Here is a 23698-nt window from a genome sequence, read left to right on the forward strand (position 1 = left end):
TCTGTCCTCTGCGTCGAGGGTGTTTTGTTCGAAAGGTACAGTAAGTTCAACAAGAGTCAGCTTTTGTTTGACAGGGTCCTGAATAGTGATGTCCGGAATAAGTGACGTGGGTAGAATATCCGTTGGAATGGTGGTATGTGTGCCCCCTTCAACTGTATCTGGTCTCAAGTCACGCCTGATGGTGACCTGTTGACCAGACTCGGAGTACCACTGCTAAAGGGTGGTCACCAACTCCTTCAGGACGCTGTTGAAATGCCACGTATACCTGGTGTCCTTCAGGGCGACCAGAAAGGAGTTTAGGACATGCCTCAGTGTTTGATGACCTTGACATAAGGGACAGTTAGAGGACAAGAATTTCCCCAACTGAACCAGATTGTCACGTGTGGGAAGCCAGTTGACCATACGGCTCAGGGCAAACTCAAAGACGCCTCGGCGGCTGTTCAACAGGGAACTTCTCCATTTTGTGTCCGACTGTTCCAGATCTACAAGTTCAATCCAGTTTCCCTGTACGGTAAGAGATCTGCAGTGGTCTTCTGTCCTTTTGTCTTCTGCATCTTGCTGACGAAGGTGCACTTTTACTTTCCGACATGATGGGGGGTATCGTGAGGAGACAGACTGGACAATGTTGAGAGAGACTCGTTCACGAGAGTGTGACAGTCCAGGTTACCCGTGGACTTGTGGCTTAAGGATCGCCCCCTTTCAAGTTTCCTTTCTAGAGCATTCTGGACACTTGGATCGCCTACTGTTGTAGTTGATGCGATGACGGTAGCATGTTGTTGAAGATAGATCTGCTGGTAAGGCCCAGACCCTGACTGTGGTACAGGATTCCGGGGTTTGTTTATCTCTTTAGACCCGCCCATTTTTCCAGGTACTGGGTGACGCTGTTATCCGTGATCAGTTCTTGTAGATGTGAACGTGTTATGTTGTGAACTAACATCACACGTTTGAATAAGTTATATTTAATGATGTTTACCTTCACTTTTAAAACTTTCAAATACCTAGGTTTAAAATTCCTGGCAGTTACCGTTGCTGAATAGTATCTATTAACTATGCAAATTTACATAATCAATATCAATATTTCTCTTGTTCTCAATTACATCTGCCACAGGCTTGTATAGTTCTATCATGTAATACAATCCTAAACTAAGCTAATTATTATCAACTACTATCAACCTACTCATACATGTACAGTAAATGGACTACTTGTATCTCCAAACATATATTTTTGTTTAGCTCCCTCATATACGGCGTTTTGTAAAGCTTTCTCCTCTGTTCTCCTGACCGTCCCCCCCGTCAGACGGACCGGGCCGAGAGTCCAGTTGTCGTCGCCCCTGCTACTTAAGCTCCTGGATCCTTGGCGGCTGGTCCTCCATCAGTTTCAACATATGCTCTAGAAGAAAAAAAAATGCTTTTTGCCTTTTCTTGCTCCATGGGATTCTCAGCATCAGCAATTATTTCTCAGTTGGAAATAGACGCCAAAAAGAATGACTTGAGTCCGGTAGATTCAAACCTCGCTGTGTTGTCTCTCACTGGATATCACCCTATCACATGACACCTACCTCATTGGGTGTCTGCATATGGACACTTTTTTAGTTCACGCAAAGGATTTTACATAAAAGCAATTTGTTTTGTCAAGCCATGCTTCTCAAAAAGAGTTAAAACGAAGCCGGCTGGGCGAGAATTTGTCTATTTGGAACACGGTTAGACGGTAAAAAAAAAAACAAGCTACGAAACGGAACATTTCCCTTTCAGAGGCCTTTGAGAAGTTGTAAAGTGTAATGAGATATTTTCCACCTTTACTTTTACATATTGCGGAAAGTTTGTTTAAATGTCGGTTTTCCTGTTGTAATGTTTACGGACTTGTAAAGGGAGCGTAAATATATTTATGTTTACTTGAAATTCAAGCACACTAAAAGGTGACGGAAAGGCGGAATTTGCCTTTCAGCGGCCTTTACGAAGTCTTTAAGTCTACTGAAATATTTTCCACCTTTAATTCTTGTTTAAGTGTCTGTTTCTACGCTGTGTTGAAAATGTCCAAATCATGAGATATCCAAACCGGAAGTTCCACTGCAGTACCAAAGCAAGTCGCCAGATCCACAAATCTAATTATTTTCAGGTTTAATTACGACCTACCTATCTACTTAAAATCAATACAATTCATTTAAGCCTTTTCGAGTTATCTTGTTAAAAAGCCAGAAACACACAGACACAAAAACAAACACATACAAAGGCATAACCGTCTTGGCAAAGGTAACTAAAGAATGTGTATGCTGTAAATCGTGCATTTACAAAAAGATATGTCACTTTACCACAATCAAAGAGAATGAAAGGTCCTTAGGCAACACTAATTTAATTTGTTGGTTCTCGGATTTTTTATCACAAAAATGAAGCGAAAGGGCGAAAAAAGCTGTGAAGTCTGATGGTGAGGCTAGGGCTGGAAATAGGGGCCAGGGGGCTCTCGTGTTGAAATGTACAAAGATGTAGACAGAAAAGAAAAGAAAAAAAATTATTTTATTACTGCTATGTACTTGTGTGATGCTCTTTTCATAGTCATGATCTTATTTCCACCTACATGTTTGTATTGATTTTATTATCAATTCATAATGATGATGTGTTGACAGGGCTACACTCCTGGATTGTATAAACTAATAATAATAAACAGAGCAGTATTCATTTTTGTCTATTCATAAAATCCCAAAACTAATTCTTGGTAAAGTTTACAACAGAACATATTTAAGTACTTTAAACTTTTAACAACATGCTTAAAGGGGGAACTCAGACTATTTATTCAACTGTGCCTGACAAGAATGCGCAGTGCATGTAAGTTATACATATGTAATTTGAGTGCATTTGTCTTTTATTTATGGCCTCTACAGCACGATAGATTTATTGAACAGGGTTATTTTCCTGATGGCTAAATTAGTTTAGCATGATACATTGGGTTCGCTCTTTACATATTAAGGACGATATAGGATACTAGCAGTAGTAGTTTATTAAACCAATGATGTTCTGAAATAACTCAAGGACATCAAACCCAACGGCAGAAATTTGTTTTGTTCCAGCTTAAGTTCTGCAAATTTTTCCTCCCCTAGAATTTCAACACCGAAAATTCTGACATTACTAATTGTGGCTTTTCTGAAAATTGTGCCTTTACTAAATCTCCCGCCACTATTTTTTTCTTACTTCTCGAAGAGTACATTCAAGAAGTTCTGCTCAAAACTCGACGAAGTTCTGCTCACGAAACTCTAAACTGGCCACAATTATGTTTCCTCATTTGTATGCAAATTGGAGCCCTTTTATAGGTTTCCATACTTCACATGACACAATTGGTAAGAGAGAAACGTATCATCTCTTGATAAAACTGCAGTATTCAAGTTTTTTAAGATCTATTTTTGGCAAACTCCTCTTGGGCGGAACTTATGGGTAAAATTGAATTTTTATAATTTTTTTCCTATTTAGCGAAATCTGATAGCGACAATTCTGAGAAACAACAAATTATATTGGTGTCTTAAGAATGTCCTGATTTATTTTAGTTTTACATTTTTATCCGTATTTGTATTTTTATCTGAATTTCTACGGACCGTATATTTTTTAAGAACAGAAATTAAAACACAGTATATAGCACCGAGCAGATTATTATTGGACTGAGCAGAGCACTTTGGACTAATGCCTCTGGCTGTTTACAGCTTAGAGGTACAAATCCAAAATTTTGTCAAAGACTTCTCTGTTACATAGCAAATCATAATGACCCTAAGCAAGGATCTTTACGCTTCGTTAAAAATGGAAAAACCTCAGAAGTATTCCAAAGATCTCAATATTTTAGACGAAATCTTGAGATCTTATGAGACAATCTTGATTTTTCATGACATTCTCAAGATCTTTCAGAAAATCTTAAGATAAAAACAACAGGTGTCAAGACATTTCCAAGATGTTTTCAACGCATCTTGAGATTTTTTCATAGCATCTCGAAATGCGTTAAAAATATTTAAGATTGTTGAAAAATATCAAGTTTAGAGAGCAACTTCAACGTTTCTTTCAAGATTGCTTTACAAATCATGAGATCTTTAAAAAGATTTTCGAGATGCTATGGAAAAATAAAATCTCAAGATGGTTTGAAAACATCTTGAGACCTTTCGTTTTCATCTTAATATTTTCTGATTTCGTCTAAAATATTGAGATCTTTGGAATCTTGAGATTTTTCCATTTTTAACGAAGCGTGAAGACCCCCGCTGTAGGTCATTATGATCCGCTTTGTAACATAAAAGTTTGTGAGATTTGTCCAAAGTGCTCTGCTCAGTCCAATAATAATCTGCTCGCTGTTATATATTTTCCAAGGCTTAACAAAACAGTTACCACTGGATCCTCATACACTGCGCATCACGCCCGGATGCTGATTTGTTGTAAACACGGAACTGCACACAGGGTGTGAACAACGTGGCAAAGCTTTATGCCAGTTCCACGTCAACATATATATAGTATCTTCCTTTGAGGGTCCTCTTGGTGTCTTGCCTATTAGGAAAAAACAAGAACAACAATTTATTCACGGAGGAGAATCAGACTCAGTTTTGGTAAGCTGTAATATTGTTTCTTTTTTGACGGAATTATAATGGCTGACAATATATATGCCGCGAGAGGGTACTTTATGCATGGGTACACATAAAGCCAAATGTATAAAGTACTAATAAAACCTTGGTAAGTGGGGCGGTATGTGCCAATTTTATTAGCATTGCCATATTCAAATTATTTACAGTTTTGCCGCCATTATCTTGCATCGCAGTCGTCAATGGGTTATAATTGCATTATGCGTCTGGTTGTCTTTTAGGACGGACAACGTGGGTATAGTGATGACTTGTAAAACCCAGTGTGGTGTTGTGTGGCGTGGATATTGTGGTGACTTGTATTTACCAATGTGGGGTTGTGTGGCGTGGGTATTGTGGTGTCTAGTATAACCCAGTGTGGGGCGTGTGATGTGAGTATTGTGGTGTCTAGTATAACCCAGTGTTGGGTCGTGTGACGTGGGTATTGTGGTGACTTCTAAAACATATATATTGATAATAATATGAAGCTAAAATACTTTATTCTTATCACTGCACAGTATGATGATGCATGAAGCAATCCGTCGTCTCTGTAAAAGCCGATTAGCCGTCCTTATTTTCGGGATTGTCATTGGAGGATGTGTGTCACACATCTTAAGATTCCCAGAGGTTTCTGACGCCAAAATATCTCACCGGAACGACGCCGATGGTTTGAAGGAAAGTGTCAACAGGCTTTTGCAGGCCTATGAAGCTCCGGTGAAGTCCATACAGAACTTCAATTCCGAAGACGCCCAATGGTTGAAAGGAAGGTAGGTTTCAAAAATGCAATGTTACACGTATTTAACCACTATGAGTATAGTCGTAAGCAACAATTCGGGCAAATATGGTCATCCTGGTGGCTGACATTGGTACTGCAGCAGAGCTTCCGGTTTTAGTTTTTTTTTATCCTGAACATGCTTCTGCAGTTCCAACGCAAGCTGCTAGGAACACTAAATTTACGACACTTCTTTCTTACCCCAACAGCTTTCTACCACATAAACATCATGACTGTAGCATGTTTGGAACAGGAGATACAAAGCCCGGAAGGTCGGCTGCAGTACCAAAAAGCGCCGCTAGGGGGCGCCAAAAGTCAAATCAAGTGGCCCGCGTACTTTTAAAAGAGTAATGTCTCATGAGGTTTTGTACCAAGTTTGGTGCTTGTATCACAATTTGAAAGATTCCTCCAAAATTTGATGTTATCTGCCCCACTACACCATAAAAATGTACCAATAACCCATTCATTATGCAAATTAGGTCTTCATTTAGATAATCCATATCTGTCAATGATCTTGTCGTTTTTAATTTCATCCGTCACAAGTGTTCCATATCTCTAATATAGAAAACAGCAGATTTAAAGAATTTCCTAATTGATTATGAAAATCAGATCCTGATTTTCATAATATTATTTATTGTATTAGATTTCTGTCAAGCATCACTTACGCTACCTACGTACCAAAAATCACAACGATCCGTCAAACGATTGTTTAGTTATCCCCTCTCGAAGGTTTTTCAAAGAAACCATCCTGCAGTTTCAGAACAAGCCGTTGGAGTGCCAAACTCATGTGACGTCATTCCGAGGACAAGAGCTACCAACCATTTAAAATGCATGGCCCTAGCTTGTCCAGATTAGGACATACTTAAACCGGAAGTTGCGCTGCAGTACCAAGGGAAGCCGTTAGGGGGCCCAAAATCTTATCATTTCCAGTTTTTGCCACACCCTACCGACGCACGAAATATGAAACCATTCATCCAGCCGTTCTTGAGTTATTTTGTTGACTAACAGACAGATTGACGGACGCAACTGAAAATATAACCCTCATGACATGTCATGGAGGTAATAATATTTTTGTTTTAGGTGGGGTGGGGGCACACTTATCAACTCGCAATCTATTGTTTGGTTCCATACTCTTGGCTGTTTGGTTTCATATTTATTGTAAAGTTGGTTTCTTCTTCAAAAGGACCACGATCACTATTCCTTCATATGTACAAAAGGTTTTTTTTTACCATGCATTTGACTTCAAATATGGCATGAGTCAATAGATATCTGACAAAAAAGAAGTTATAACTAGCCAGCACGTCAATTAATGCATATTTTTCAAACTCGGTTGGGTTAAGGCGGGGGACATGGGAATATGACTGTAACTTTTGATAGCTCGGTCGCACCGCGACCAAACTTAACACAGTTTTAGTTGTACTTGAAACGTATTTAATAAAGCGTACTTCAGTTTTCCCTGGATTTTGGTTTGAAAATACACATTTTGGCTAAAAAATAGCCGTTTATTTAAGATGAGAGCCAAGCCCATACGGGTTATTTCTGTCCGAAGCTTTTTTGTTTGAAATGGGTATTTTGTTTTAGTTTTGGGTCAAAATCACAAGAAACAGCTATGTTTGGCCATTTTCGGTTTGAAACTTCGCCCCAGTAAGAAAACATCCAAATACATGCGAAAAAAACCTCGGACAAATCTAATAAAAAGTAATAATACGTAAAAATGGATTACTCTAAAGGTCAATTATGTTGTTTTTAGCGTAAAGCCGGTTTAGTCATAATCCGTGAATAAAATTCGTAACGACGCACTAGTTTACAGGGGAAACATACCATACGCCGAAATCAAGATTACCAACCCTTGTATCCGCCAAAAAAGAACGCCAGGTCTTGTGGTTCAAAAAAGCTAACTGGGACGGCCTGAGGAAGACATCAAAAGAACTCACTGAGTCGGTCCTGGGTTTTCATACAGACGAGTAAGACGTTGAGGCCATCTGGATGGACTTTAAGACAGGAATGCTGGAAAGAGTACAGAAGTACATCCCACTCAATAAGGTTCGTGCTAGGGGCAGTCAGCCATGGATAAGAGACAAGAATCCGCAAAAAAATACAAGAAAACTAAAAGACAAGACTTGTTTCAAGCATTTGAATCACCTAAACGTCAAGTCCAGCAGCAGCTCAGGCGGCAGTACTGGGATCATGTGCAAGGCTTTATTACGGAAGAGTGCATAGAGAAACCTAAACCAACAAAGAAGTTCAGGGCTTTCATCAAATCAAAGAGGAATGAGAACTCGGGAGTCTCTCCACTCAAGGTAGCAGGAAAGCTCATTACAGACGACAAAGAAAGGGCGGAGATCTTAAACAGCCGATTCCAGTCGGCATTCAGTGCTAGAGAAGACTTCAACGAGGAGGAATTCAAGCTCAGAACTGAATCCAGATGCTCCCTCGAAACCTACTCTAGAGGACATCATAATCACGACTGCTAATGTTGAAAAACTTCTTCGTGACCTAGATCCTAGCAAGGCAAGTGGGCCGGACCAACTTAGTCCACGCATATTGAGAGAGGTAGCCACAGAGATAGCACCGTTACTTGCTTTCTTATACCAGGCTTCCCTTGACAAAGGAGTTGTCCCAAATGACTGGAAGTGTGCCCATATATGCCCAGTATTCAAAAAGGGTGAAAGTTAGAAAGCAGAGAACTATATCATTGACTAGAATTCCATGTAAACTGGAAAAGTTAATACATAGATCAGTGAGTTCTTGTCTGACAGAAAGCAGGCTGTAGTTGTAAATGGATCAAGGTCAGAGTATGTATCAGTAGAATCAGGAGTCCCGCAGGGATTAGTTCTGGGTCCCTCCTTGTTTCTACTGTTTATAAACGACTTACCAGTAGGACTGTCTTCAGTATCAAGGCTGTTTGCTGATGATACAGCATATCACGACCATTAGACTACACATTACCAGGTCCGCCTACAGGAGGAATTGAACAAGCTTGCAGATTGGGGGGTGGGGTGGAAAATGAGCTTTCACACTCAAAAATGCTCGATAGTTCACATGACCCGGAGGAAGAAAACCTTTCACCGGGCCTATAAGCTCCACGGTCACAAACTTCAGAAAGAACCAAATGTGAAATATCTGTCTCTCTCACTAAGGACCTCTCACTAAGGACCTGAAATGGAGACTGCACATCTCAAATAGAGCAAACAGATCCCTTGGCTCCGTTCGACGAAATATCAAGATCAATAGCAACTCCATCAAAGAGGCAGCTTATAGGGCATTGGTGAGATCCTCACTAGAGTATGCTAGTACAGTGTGAGATCCACACAGCAACAAGGACATAACTACTCTAGAGAAAGTACAACGACGAGCTTCACGCTGGGTGTGTAGTCGCTACCGTTAAACATCAAGCGTCGAGAGTATGCTGGAGGACCTTGAGTGGGAAACACTACAGCAGAGACGAAGGAAAGCAAGGTTAACAGCATCCTACGAGTTGCATCACGGAATGATCACTGTTTACTCCCGTAACCTGCCCACTGCCAGTCAACACAAACGACAGACAAGACGGTCACACCCCCTGACCTACGACATGCGTCTTTGCAGAACAACACACAGGCAGATGTCTTTCTTTCCACGTAATGTGGCTGAGTCGAACTCCCTGCCTGCGGAGGTCGTGTCTGCCCTATCCTTAGAGTCCTTTAAGAACAAACTGGATAGCTTGCAGTAGCTGCCATTTTCCGACACATTATCTTTGAAAAACATCAACATGCTACCGTGACCTCAGACCTCACCAACCAACCAAGTGCGACAAAGCAATCAGTACGTTGATGTTGGCCGCCAATCAATTAAGAGGAAGAAGATGGCCGGTAACGCCGAATTCGAACACGCGTTCTTTTCGAATGACGTCATATCGAAAACGGTGGAACATCATTTGATTCAAAACAAGGCTGTGGCCACCGTGCAGACACACGCCCGAACTCAAACATGGATATCAGCCTAGGCCACCTTAACCCAACTGAGAAGTAACTGTTTAAACCAAGTGCCTTTGAAATATTTTTTTGAATTCCCCCCGATCACCCACAATATTTGAGATATTCTAGTTACCTCCGTAAAAAAATTGAGGCATTGTTTTTGGCCTGTCTGTGTTTGTGTGTTTCCACACTTATATCGTCATAACGCATTTATGGACTGTGATGATATTTGGTATGCAGGTACGTCTTAGGAAGACGAAGGTCAAAGTCAAATATGGGCCACCTGGTGGATGACCTTGGTACTGCAGCAGAACTTTCGGTTTTTGTATCTTTTGTCCTGAACATGATATGGTTTTGATTTATTAGTGACAGATAGCTTTTCCTGTCAGGAATAAGTGGTGTGAGTTTGGTTCCCCTGGAAGCTTGTTCTGGAACTACACGTTAGTTTCTGGTAAAAACCTTTAAAGCCAATAAGTACAGATAGGAACATCATGTTTTCATCAGGTTTGGTATGTAGGTGGCTGAGAGAGCGTTGTACATATTTAATTAATTAATTAATTAATTAAATGCAAATAATGCAAATGATGACTTAATTTGCATAATTAAAGAGGCTATTCTATAATTACAGTGTTTTACATAATATTACTGCTATACGTGTAATCTATTTAATCTGTGGCAGTCGGAACATCAACAGATACCAATTACGCAAATGATGACCTTATTTACATAATTAATGTGACCATTTTGTGACTCCTAATAGGTAAATGATAGGAATTTTAAACCTTGTGACATGTGTAAGTTACTTAAAAGTTAACACCGCTGTGCATATATTATGTTAATTTAGAGGTCATTTGCATAATCAATGAGGACATGTCATTTACAAAAACTCATATATTTTATGGAGGTATAAGATCTACGAATTCTTGTTCTAATTGTACGTTTTTCAAAGGTTAGGAAGCTACGAGAGTATAATGTTTCCCCGCGTTTAGGCAGACGCTGGTTTTCAGATAGGTCGCGGCAATCAAGGAACCGGAAACATATATTCTGAGAGCAAAATAAAAGAACCTGTTTAATTTAAGATGAATTAACATCCAGTGTAGTCTAAATAAAAGTACTTTATCCGTATGTCGACAATGATTTAAATCTAGCGATGTATAGGACATGTAGGTTCATATGCGTAGAACACACGTAGCTCACTGGCGCGCCAGGGACGCGCGCTCTATGTGGTGTAATTTCTGCTTTGGAATGTATGTTAAATACCATCAGAAAGTTTAGGATTTGATCTTTCTCATCGAGCAAATTTCCTGTTAGTGCAAAATCTGCATCAAGGTGAAAATACACGGGCGGAAATTGCACTAAAATTGCCTTATGTCAGGTCATAATATCGAATAGGGAAAGGTACTTTTTTTGTCTCAAAAATTCATTGGGAGCAAATAAGGAAGTCTGAATATTAGAAATAAAGTTACAATAAGGAATATAGGCGATTGTATAATGCCGCGGTAAGCTTTCTTGTGGGGCGTGTCGACGCCCGGAGCCGTAGAACGGACTACTTTCTCTCGCGGAAAGAAAAGAGAAACACATAGGACTCTCGACGTGGCTGCTATATTTTTAACTGTATAGTTTATAGAATTTGGTGAAGTCATGTATAGAGTCGTCAAGATGCATGTATAGTTTCGTAGTATGTGTAAGTCATGTAATGTTAAGCCAATATATATGTTTAGTTTCATTATATTTGTATATGTAATGCGTGGTTGTCAAACTTTGGCGCAACTATAAATTTTCTCGTGAGATTACGTTTTGAAGTGATTGGCCATTGATTATCCATATGAAGGCGACAATGGTCGTTGGAAATTTGATCCCTGTTTAATCTGTCTGATGGAATAAGGTTCAACATTTTACAATTTGCATACTGTTTTGTGAGTATATGATACAAAAATATACATCATTTATTAACCCTAAACAGTACACCTGGGGTCCGCGCCGACCCCAGCACTATATATCCTGGAATATTTTTTTTTTTTGTTTTTTAAAGATTTTTTCTGAAATTTCGGGCAATTGTCAACCACTAAGTTGTCCCTCAATACAGTACAAAAAACTCAGTTTCCCCAATTTTAAAAAAAAAATGTATATCTGAATTTCCTTCGGGGTCCGCTCGGACCCCAGCCGGCTTTTAATTCTAATGGACACACTGGCGTTTTTATACATTAGTTTATTTCCGTTTTTATATGTTTTTTTATGCACTCATCGAATGGCCAAAAAATTTCAGAGAATGCTGTACTAACAAAATGAAATTCTAAAAACTTTGGTGTGATCATGACGTCATATGCGGTCAGAGCTCATAGTATGGTCCGCCATTTTGGTTTTTGACCCATGACGTCATCAAATTAGCATACATTATGAATATTAAAAGATTTAACTCATCTTTAATTATGTAAGATTCTATCAATGTCAGAAAAGAAGTGTTATTTAATATAAAACCCAGAAAATCTTGCTTAAACCAAAATTACTGATTTTCCCCCCAAAAGTGTCTGTCAGAAACCCGTTGCCATGGCAACACAAAAAATCATTAACTTATTTAACTAATATAAAAATTTTCCCAGGTATATTTTAGGAAAGCTCACCAAATTTGATGGTTCTAAGTCAAGCCGTTCAGGCGCTATTTGAGATTAAAGTCGGCGCGGGCCTCAAAAAAACACTCGGTCTGAATAGGGTGTAAAATCGGGTATTTGTTCTTTTTTACTTTTCCTCACCAAAAAATAGTAAAAGGTCAAAACTCAGAGGTTCACACATCGATTTGCAAAACAATTTAGCCGGTAGCATGTTGATAATTTCTAAAAATTAGCCAAAAAACTGCTCTGAGGTCCGCGCGGACCCCAGGTGTAAAAATTAATCAGTCCGGGAAGGTGTACTGTCAAGGGTTAAATGTGATAGTGTAGCGATTTTAATTAAAAAGAGATTGCCATTACCTTCATCAAAAAGGCGCTTGTCTTCGTCATAACTTGAGTAGTTGTGGGTGAATCTCTGATATTTGGTATGTTGTTAGGAGCTTATATAGAATTAAGGTGAAGTTAAGAAAATGGTCATCAAACCGTAATGCAGCGGACTGTGCATTTGTTGATAGCCTGTGTTCATCACAACTCAAGAAGGTGAGAATGGATCTTGATGCTATCTGTATGTGAGTAGCGATTATGGAAACAAAGTCCAAGTTAGAAAATGGTTACCCTATTAGGTTCCTTCTTGCTGCATAGTTGTTGTTTTTTGTCATTTGTGTACAACATAACTCGAGAACCTGTGGATGGTTATCAATGATTTCCAATGGATTGTTATGGGCAACATAAAGTAACGTAAAGTTTGACCTCCCTGCCTGCCTGTATGTATGTACGGTACTCAATATAAGATTCAAGGTTTATGATTTCGAAGTAGTCGAATGATTTTAAGACTAGGAATACGTTGGTCTTTTAATAAATTGTTCGGAATTGCAATTAGTGGAGAACTGTAACGTTATCTTCGAGGCATGCCAAAGCAAAGACGTTTAATGAATATCCCTTACTTAAACTTTAAAAAACTAGAGAGCTTAGTTAATGTAGTATACAATCATATGGTCCAAATTGCGGAAAACGCATTTAAAACGAAAATATTTATAGTTTTGAAGTAAAGTGTATTGCATGTGTTTCTTAAATTCAAGTCTCTGATGACACACCCTGTCCGACCTTTTAGTTTCCTATTTTGCAGACTCCCAACCGCTGGGCAGCCAAGAAAGATCTTACTCGACTGCGGTGCCAATGTGGCGTCCACTGTACAATTATTTAGAGAGACCTACCCGGGAGGAAAGGACTTCATCATACACTCCTTTGAAATAGACGAGAGACTGGCGCCATACTTCGCTTCGTACCCGAATCACGTGCTGCACTGTCCAACAGGGGTATCGAACAAGGACGGTGAGTAGGCACGGAAAGACAGATAGTGTGTTACAAATTAATCTATAGAAATAATATTACCGATCACAGCAAGTCATTTTCAGATTTTTGGGCCATCAAGACACATGGTCAATATCCAATGGAACGCACTTTACATTTTTTACCCCCATGGAGTGAGAGGTGTATAGTAGTATGTCATGATCTGTCGTACAGAATGTAAGAATATTTGGCCGGTCGGTAAATGGGGTGAAGAGAATTGTGTAAGTTGACTTTGGGCCCCTGGTGATTGACCTTAGAACTGCAATAAGGATTTAAAAAAATATCTTTAGCGCTGGGCAGTCTGTGGACGTGATGTTAAGGTGGTATATAGCTGTAAAGATATTAATTGTGTAAATTCGGGCCCCATAGCTGTTTCCTGGGGACCTGCAGGGTCGTTCGAATTTTGATTCTATTTTCGGCTAATGATCTCAAGAACCGCCGGGTTGCGATTATCTTTCGTACGTGGGTATTTGGGCCTTTGCGTTTTAGAGTGCATTAGCCGGCTGTTGTTGATCTGCAGTTTTTTTTAAACCTTTTACATTTTACCCTCATTTAAAAAAGAGTGGTGTAGCCTTAAATTTGTTTCGCAGCTTACTACCTTAAAATGGGGTCTATGTTAGTCAACGTATGCCTACACGTAATATATTTTTCCCTGTTATCATGCATGACGCTCAGACAGACTTCCCTATTCTTAGCAGGGATATATAACGCAACGATTTTTCTTTGCAGGTTTACTTGCATTATACTGCACGCACATGGACAATAATGTAGCCGGGTTATTGAACGCATTACTCTGTTTTCACATAATTGGACATTATAACATTAGACACTAGGCATGTTGTTGTCTTCCCTATTTAACCTACAACTATCATTATTCTTTTAACTTTAAGTGGTTATCAAAATATTTCTAGTATGGGGATGTTATAATTGGACCATTAATGACACACTCAATATCTGATGGACGCACTTGAAATTTTCATTATCTTTATTACTTTGGTAATCGTATTATAGTGAGGTAATTCTTTTAATGGACAACGGCATTGAAGAAGAAGCGTATGCATCTAATGCCGTTTGTGTGTTCACTGCTGTAGTTCACAATGGGTTTGACGGATTCTTTGATTTTCTTTAAATAGCTAGTTATGGTCCAGACGATGTGTAAAGTATTTTTTTTTTCTTTCTAATCATTATTACTGGAGACATTTTTTCAACATATTCCAAGAAAGTTACTACAGTGGTATTAAAAAATTTCTAAACAATGATTTGAACTGTATTGACTGGTGTATTTCCAGCTGACGTTGTTTTTAACGTCTATTCAATGGTGTTCTTGTGTTTCAACCTGGCGTTGGAACTAGAACCGTCCCGCTGGTGTGTAATGTCCAGCTGAAGATGGTATCTTAACCCTATCTAGACTTTTTTGTGATCTTTAGGACTGGGACTTGGTCATTCGCCCCACCCCCCTCAGAAATCGTACGGCCACGTAATTTAAGAGAATAGTGTACTATTAACTGTTTGAACTGAACAAGTAACCATATATTACACTACCAGGCAAACCTTGGCAAGGCAATGTTGCCATTACTTTAATTTATACTCTGGGTTAGGCCACTAACTTCTTTATGTACATCTCATTCCTTATTGTTATTTGTTGTCAATATGTTTCAAACCCAACGTGTCTTAAGAGTCTTGGTCACCACCTTAGCCAGAGGAAGTCAGGGATAGAATGAAGCCTGGTAGTTTACGTTAGCCGGATTCTTTCGGTGCTAATATAGTACAAGCCTGGTCTTTAAATGGTACCAGGACATAACTACTATTTAGATATTTTGATATCTGGACAGGCTAGGGTCATAAATTAGGAATGTTGCGTCATCTAGCAGCTTGTTTAAACTCATATCGGCGGGCACCACTTTAAAATTTGGAGATAAACCTGATTCAGGTTGGGCTGTTTTTGGTCATGCTGTAACTAAAAAAAACTCTTATCTTAGGGTCACCAAAATTCTTAGGGATATAGCAGTAAAAGTAGACTATAACAGCAACTTTGGTGTAATTATAACGTCAAAAAACGTCAAAACAACGTCGTTTTTTGTGCTTTTTTGTGCTAAAACCGTGATTGTTTTCCGTATAACTCAGTGGAATAAAACCAAGTGTCTAGGATAGAATATTACGGAATTAGATGTTCTTACCGGTGTCGCGTATTTATATAACCAATAATAGTAGTATATAGTAGAGGGGATTCATTCCTCAAGCTACCGACATCTTGCACACGCAGTCGTCCCTCAGTAAGACATCTGGAACCGCATAGTTCCCGTTTAGAACTTTTATTCAGCCTGTCACACATATTTATATAACCAATAATAGTATTTAGGCTATAAATAGTACAAAAGTTACCAAAAATATCAAGTGTACCAAGTTTTTGTATACCCTTGTCTGTTAAAAATGTCTGGGTACACCTAGTACAAAAGATACGGAAAAATGCCGTAGTTAATGAGACTACAATTGTCGAAGGTTTTTAAAACCTGGCTCTATATTTCATCAATAGGAAACATGACAGCTTACCTTGAGTCCGTCTGGTCACCGGCTAAGGACAGAGAGTTGCAGTGGGGCGGCGGTACACTCTTCGCTTGGGAATCGGAGAAAGCAAACACTGAGACGGGCGGCCGCCGGAAATTGACTCTTCACCGGACAGTGCCGACAGTCGACCTGTCCCGATGGATTCAGGAGAACACCGCGGTGGAAGACTACGTTATATTCAAGCTTGACGTTGAGGGGGCAGAGTACGACATCTTAAAGAAGATGCTTGCAGACGGGACCTTTAAATGGGTGGACAAGTAAGGTTTTGTTCCTGTGCTTTTTTTTCTAGTTATTTAACAACGTTTTATAATTCGTGAAAGACATGCTCTTGTCAGGTGTAGATATATTGTATATTGTTTTTTTTATTGTAAACGCGGGAAGAATACATAAATTCATTAATAAATACTTAAATATAAATATGCAAATATACTTGTATATAAATCTGTTATATTTGTGTATTATTTGTATCAATCAAAACTAAAATAGTCTATGTATAGTTGATTGAATGATATGGTCAACCATCTTCGATTTTCTCCAATAACGTTATAAAGCATTTTTCGCTAAATTTAGTAATTTTTGTTTTAATAATAGAAGTTTATGGGTTTTATGCCAATCTACAAATGGTTTCTAATATTAATAACATCTTATGTAAAATTATATACATTTTCTGATTAAATTCAGAACTTATGCTTATTTGATGACGTCATCGGCCAAAATTCAAGATGGCGGACCATATCATTAAACCATGTATATACAGGTCTTCTCCTTGAATTTAATTACTACTTTATTTTTTTTACCAAAAGGTCCATATGAACGTCTTTAGTCTATTTTAATGTATTTTAGGCTTTTTGAAAAAAATAGTTTAAAATTCAAGATTGGTGAGCCAAGATGGCGGATAGTTTAAATATGCATGATGTCATAAAACATCATAAAGTCGTCAAAATTGCTATGATCTAGTTTTACTAGTACACCATCCTCTAAAGATTTGTTGGTCATACGATATACCGTTCTCGACTTCTGAGGGGCGAATGGGGGGTCCACGACTTGCAAAAACGCCCGGTCTAGTTAGGATTAAAATGTCATGGTATACGGTCAACTTAACTTTAACAAAACGTGAAAAATGTTAGGGTATAATAAGATTTATGTTGCCCATAGCAACTTCAGTGGCATCATAAAATGACGCCTGCATATTTTGGCTGTCCGCCATCTTGGATCATCAATCTTGAATTAAGAAAATATACTTTTTAAAGATAACCATACAAATACATTGAAATAGACTTAAGACGTTCATATGGACCTTTTGTAAAAAAATGAAGTAGTGATGAAATTCTAGGCCATATTGATTTGATTATATCGATGAAATCCTCTAGAAACCCCAAAACTGATGCGAGCGTGCGAATAAAACAAGTTTTGCAACTAACGATTTATATTTGCTAATTTTGAAACTGTTTTGTACGATTTACAGTATGGTTGAAAACTTTTTTTTGGAATCGGCTGAAAATTCATGCGCGTGCGGATGTCATCCATATAACCAAATCAACATTGCCTTGATGAAAATAACCTGTATATAACTGATACAGTGATATGGTCCGAAATCATGGATTTTGACCAATGGCGTCATCAAATTAGCATAATCTATTGATAAAATTACATATAATTACATTAGATGCTACTGATATCAGAAAAAAATGTGTAACTTGACATAAAACCCTGAAAAGTCTATTGTTAAAAAAATACTGAATTTCATTTCCATTTTGAAGTTATCATTATACACATTTGCTTAAACACCCACAGACACGCGGACAGACCAAAGAATACTTCAATTTTTATATATACTAACTTAACTTTTTCTAATAGTATTGTTTTAACGATAGAAAAGCTACAACTAAATTGAAGATGATGGGGGTTACTGTCCTGAAGCCTTAAGCGCACTGACGTCAAGCGTGCATAAAAGTTACCGAAAGACGACACATAATACCACCACAGTTCGGAGGAGGTTGATGGGCCCTTCCTCAATTACTTTCCTTAATAAGCAACACCTTATCATTTGCAGTATTTGCACCCTGTCAAGTATAACTCTTTGGCCTTGGGACTCCATAGGCATTTATGTGATTCTTCAGACATAGAAAGCTTGTTTCATTAGTAACTAATAACTAGACTAAGTATGTTTACACATTCTTAATACACGCAGGTATTACGGGGAGTTTCACCAAAATCAACCTGTCACAGGCTGGGATAAAGAAGAGATGGCCAAACTTGAGTCAGATGTAGAGAAAAAAGGCAAACATATGCTGCGCTGGATAGCCGAGAAGAGAGTATACGATGATATGCACGCCATGCACCCGCCATTGGTTAGTAGATATATTTAAAAACAACAGTTCGACGACCTCATATCTGCATGACTTCGTAAATCTTATGCATGGTGATGACCACCTGTCAAGGCTTACATTTACAATCCTGCTCATTTGCAAAATATTTGTACAAGTGATTCACATAGCTCCTACCAAGGAACATGCAACACACTGGTGAAATCATTTTCATTTAACATGGAGAACGTATGGTATTGTTGGTTATAATGGCAAACACGACCTCTGACATACTTTTGCCAACTCATGTTTGCAGTCTGCAGTTTGCATATACTATATCAGTTGATCATATTCTCCACCCAATGACAGGATTATATTTAAGAAATAATGCTATTCTAGTGTTTCCCTCATAAATTATGCAAATGTGGTCCTGATTTGAATAAATTATGTTTAGCGATGTTCACTGAACATCCAATCATCCAGTTATAGCAAGTATTAAATTCTCATCAGTTACCACTATAAAAGTGCACGAATTTCCCATTAATTATGCGAATTAGGTTTTTTTATTGGCATAATAAAAATCTGCTAATGATCTTGTCTTTCTCAAGTAAATATGTCTTAAGTATTTCATAGCCCTTTTATGGAATACAGCAGAATGAAAGAATTTCTCTTTAATTATAAAAATTAGATCCTGGTTTGCTATAATTGTATTTTATTATGCCAAGTATACGTGACTCCGTGAGCAGTGGATCAAAGGTTGCAGAAAGTCTGTGGCGCCCCCCCGTCTCTGTTGAGTAATGGTTGTCCAGGCGAATCTATGTGTATGTGTTGTGAGACCTCTGAACTAGTCGAGCTAGGTCGTTTTTGTTCTAAGAACCTAGCCTTGAGAGTTCTTTTAGTCTCGCCAATACAAGTTCCCTTACATGGAATTCTGTCCTTGACACTGTATATGGTAAACTACCCACATTTGCTTTCCTTTGGTGCTTTATCCTTAGGTGAAACAACTATTATGATATTTTTTAGTACTACGATATTTTTTAGTATCATGAAACCAGTATTACGATGTCTTGTTAGTATGCAGATCCTGTAAACGTTCGAATGATGTACGAAACGTTTGAACAATGTGTGAAGCAGGGCACCAGCACAGGGCGCAACAGGAAAACAAGCTCCAGATACTAGTAATAAGGGAGACGAGCTGGATAGGCTCGGGATAGGAGAACTACTGATATATTCATGTCATTAGGGTAATCTGGTATTTGAGGACAAGTGAAACGCAGGCAGATTTGATTGTATCAAGTAAGACCTAACTTGCATAATTAATGAGTAAATGTTATAGTTGGTGAGTGCCTGGAATTTCACATTAGGGGGTATTTGATAGTTAAAGAGGAAGGTTTGGACTATAAAAACCACCCAATAAATTCGGGTACTGTAAACTCTCACAGCTCATTCTGCAACTGGCAGCCGTGGTGAACACATGGGGAGAGCTAGGCTGAGATAGTATACCAAGTACACCTCTTCAACATTATGTGGAGACATGGATATGCACATGAAAAGTATAATATTTTACTAAACAACAAGAATATAGACTAATATAAACTACACAGGCATGTACTATGCCAATCCTGGTAAACTGGGACTTCATCTATTCAGCATTTCAGACTTGGATTCTAATATAATGCAAGAAGCCGCCAAATGCGTTTCTACATGTTTCTACATTGTATATTTGTTAACATACAACTATCATATCAATAGAAATCTAGTTTGGCTGTGGATAAGACGTGCAATTTGTGACTACAGATATAAGTTTTTGAAACAAACATGGAAGCTTGACAGAGGCTCATCTCTGCTGGAATTGTTCAAATTGGAAACTGTAGGCCCTTATCGTGTATAACGACTGCCAAGTAAATGTTACATGGATTGTGTTTATATACATGTATATATAGGTTTGCTGCAACTGTCATTCCTTGTATGGCAATGTTTTGTTGAAAAACTAGTGAAGATAAAATACAACATTTTTCAAAACTTCAAACGTCAGTTAATATGCAAATCACTGTCTGTCGTCTGCTCCCATTGTTTCCAATGGCAGTCGGGTTCAGACACCCCGTGGCTTATAATCCATTTATGATGTTGGGAGGATGTGCGGGGTCAATTTAGCTACTAGATCCTCACAGGGGATAGTTTCTTTATTGGTGGAGGACCCTGGGTCCTCCAAATTCCTCTTTAAGTAAAGATGAACATCATTAACATAACTTATTCCCTCATTAATAAAGTACCTTATTTGCATAATTTATTAACAATACTAGAATTGCATGTGTCTCTATCTTTTTGTAAATGTGTTTCTTTAGCTATTTAACTGTGTCGGATCTACTTCTGTCTACAGCGAGAGGTTGTATATATATGTCAACGGAGCAGTGATAACAGGAGCAGCATGACTTAGTCGACTGCTTACTTCATCTAAACATATTCTTCTGCCTGGTGGCATGTTTATTAGTTGGTGGCACTTAAAGCCAGTGAATTTAAAAACCTTGAGAGCCATACAGTTGCAGTCTAGGCTCTAGTAAAGGCTGCAGCTAGCTTCAAACCAATAGATATAAAGTACGCATTAAATTCATTTGCAGTCTCTTTTCCACTTTGTTTAGAATGTTAATGCCGTTTCTGTCTTGGCCCAGTCGGAGAGTTTTAGCATGGACTAGAGACATTTACGCCTTAATTTCATTGGAATGATTTTTTTCAGATTTTCAGGTTGTGACGTATTGTTACGTTTGTTACGTAGCATTTTTTTTTTCTTTTTGCAATATAGAATGTAGATTTGTTTTCATTGCTCGCTAGAAATAAACGTCTCGTTCGCTCGTCATTGCCAGGTATTTCTGGGTCTCTCAGGGTGGTCCATGGCCCCTCACACGTATAGTTACCCAGGGAGCGTGTTTGTCACAAGTTAAACTTAATATTGACTGAAAACAGAATGAGGCGTCATTAACAATGGCAATGACCTTCATTGCATGTTCACGCCCTACACGGGCCAAATGCACTTAAGTTAAATAACTTGGTAACAAGAATAGAAGAAGCAATTGTTGCAATCGTGTGCTATTTCTCTATCTACAGGATCTAACTACAGGATCTCTTCTCTCTTTTTGAAACATGTATGAACAAATTTACATAGTTTTTCAATTATATAATTGGATGTCATAATATGTTTGAACAATTCTATTTTCGGCAAGTATGCAAATTTCTTTTCTAACTGTAAGGAGCTAATAAAGGATTTCCGGATGTCATTATATATCGCACATTCTAAAACAGAGTGTGCCTCATCCTCTATACAGTTGTAGTTACATGGAGTGCAAATTCTGCTGTTTACGGGAGTCTGGTTGTACCTACCGATTTCGATCTGTAATTGGTGATCACTAATCCTTAATTTTGTCATTGCTCGGCGATGACTGAAGTTTTGTACATCTAAATATTGTTCTTTTTCATACGTAAGCTTAATTGTTTTGTAAGTTCTTAACTTATTTCCTTGTTTTTCCATTTTTGCTGCATTTGGAGTTTATTTCTGAGTAGAAATATTGAAGATAATTGAATATTGAAGTTCTGCCCTTGAGCCGATATTACTAGCATTCTTTCTTACACCAAGGATTGACTTACAGAATTTTAAATGTACTTGTTAAACTGGGGAGTCATCGTTTAGTCCAATCTTGCCCCATACTTCAGTACCGTAAGTTAATATGGGGACAATACAAGCATCGAATAATTTACAATAAACTGACACTGATGCATTACTGTCACCTAGACTAGATTTTATACTGAAGAGGGCTCGTAAGGCCTTTTTGTTGAGTTTTCATTGCAGTGCTGAAGTTACCGCCAGTTGTAAATATAATTCCTAAATAATAAGTAACTGTAGGAGGATACAATTTCAATATTTTGGCTTCCTTCGTAAAATTTAAAGTTTGGAAGCAACTGCCCCTTTTTGTTGAAAATCATTATTTTTGTTTTGTTTATATTAATTGATAATTTCCATTTTTACAGTACTGGTTTAGATTGTTTATTGATTTTGTAGGCCATGTTTGTTTGTCGATAACAGCACAAGGTCGTCTGAGTAGAAAAGGCTAGATAACTTGTTTGTGTTCAATATGGGGGCATCAAAATTTTCAGAATCTGTAGTTAGTTGGTTGGCTAAATTACTCATATATAAGTTAAATAAAGAAGGGCTTAAGATACAGCCTTGTCTTACTCCAATTTCTATTGGGGAACTCTCGCTGAGGCCTTTACTCGTCTTGACGCTAGCTGTGGATTGGTTATATAGTTTTTTAAAACGTCGAAGAATCTTCCTGATATACCTGCTAATAAGAGTTTGAAAAGTAGACCCTCGTGCTATTAACATTAGAACAGTTCTCAGCTTATTCCCAATGCGCATTTGACAGGTATTCTTCGAAGGACAGGTCATTTAAGTTCTAAATGTTCGTAATGTTCTTGGTAAATGTCTTGGTTGTTTAGCCTTCCTTACAGCATATGTAAAACTATGGTCGCTGATTTCGGCAGAGAACACACCACAACCAGCAATTTTCTTTGGACAGGATGCGATGACAACGTCAATACAATCATGTAGATGTGGTTACAGTAATACATGTATTTTCATTTAAAAGATGCTTTGCTTGAAATGTTTTACAAAGATTATATACATTCTTTCTTCAACAGACTGCTGACAATCTTGAAGGAGGGAGAAAAACTGGATGAGTTAATTATCACACTGCACAACACGTTCTAGGTTCAGCAAGATCTAGAGACTACTGTAAAATATCCCACTAAATACTCCATAGAGGAGAAGCGGCGGTCGAAAGCAATAACAACTACTTGCAAAACGTTGCTGGGCACACAAAGAAGAACGCAAAGGGAGTAGATCTCAGAAACCCTGGGAAGAGTGGTAGAAGGAAAAAGAAGAAATCAGAAGTGACTTACAGTCGCACAAGAACAAAAAAGCTAACGCACATGGGTAAAACAATATGCATAAGCACGTAGGGCTGTCTCTTATTTAAACTGCACAATCATTTGATCATCCTTCATGAGTAATTTGGCAGTGCCAAAGTCGCGTGGCAGCTAGCAGGCCGTGTCTCTGTATGACACTCATTTTCCCTTGGGTTGATAGGGTGGTGTGGGTGGGTGGGTGAAAAACAGCCTCCTATTTAAACTGCGAGTTATGGGGTAGTGCCTTAGTCAAATGGCAAATGGCGAATAATAAAGTTACTAGTTGGTATGAGTCTATGAGTTGGTATGATACTATCCCATCATCCTTTGCAATACACATCCCACAACACGTGTCCCAGATGGCTGACTGTCAGCACCAGGCATATAGTCTTGTCATGTTTCCTTTAAAAGTGCAGCAATGGCAAGAATTTGTACCAGTAATTTTTGGTTCTTTGAATTATCAAAGGACTCAAGTAGTGTATGAGGCTATCTGACTTTTGTAACTTATGTACAGCTTCTTACATTAGTGTTCTTTAACATTTAGGCTAAACATTTTGCTTCAGAAATGGTGTCTCAAACTTCACCAAACTAAAGTGTTTTCTACAAACTC

The 23698-nt window shown here is 38.3% G+C and overlaps 1 protein-coding gene across 1 annotated transcript in view; it reads left to right on the forward strand.

Moving 5' to 3' along the window:
* The first annotated feature begins 4448 nt into the window (after positions 1 to 4448).
* Positions 4449 to 23698, forward strand: part of LOC109473897 — a 34157-nt gene continuing 14907 nt past the window's right edge. The window contains exons 1-5 of the mRNA XM_019774040.1: positions 4449 to 4568; positions 5096 to 5344; positions 13038 to 13243; positions 15795 to 16083; positions 18018 to 18177. Of these exons, the coding sequence (XP_019629599.1) occupies positions 5097 to 5344; positions 13038 to 13243; positions 15795 to 16083; positions 18018 to 18177 (903 nt within the window). The 5' untranslated portion in view covers positions 4449 to 4568; position 5096. The remainder of the gene's footprint in view (positions 4569 to 5095; positions 5345 to 13037; positions 13244 to 15794; positions 16084 to 18017; positions 18178 to 23698) is intronic.

The sequence above is a fragment of the Branchiostoma belcheri genome, unplaced genomic scaffold (genome assembly GCF_001625305.1).
Source record: "Branchiostoma belcheri isolate BF01 breed outbred unplaced genomic scaffold, Haploidv18h27 scaffold100, whole genome shotgun sequence".
NCBI classification, from domain to species: domain Eukaryota; kingdom Metazoa; phylum Chordata; class Leptocardii; order Amphioxiformes; family Branchiostomatidae; genus Branchiostoma; species Branchiostoma belcheri.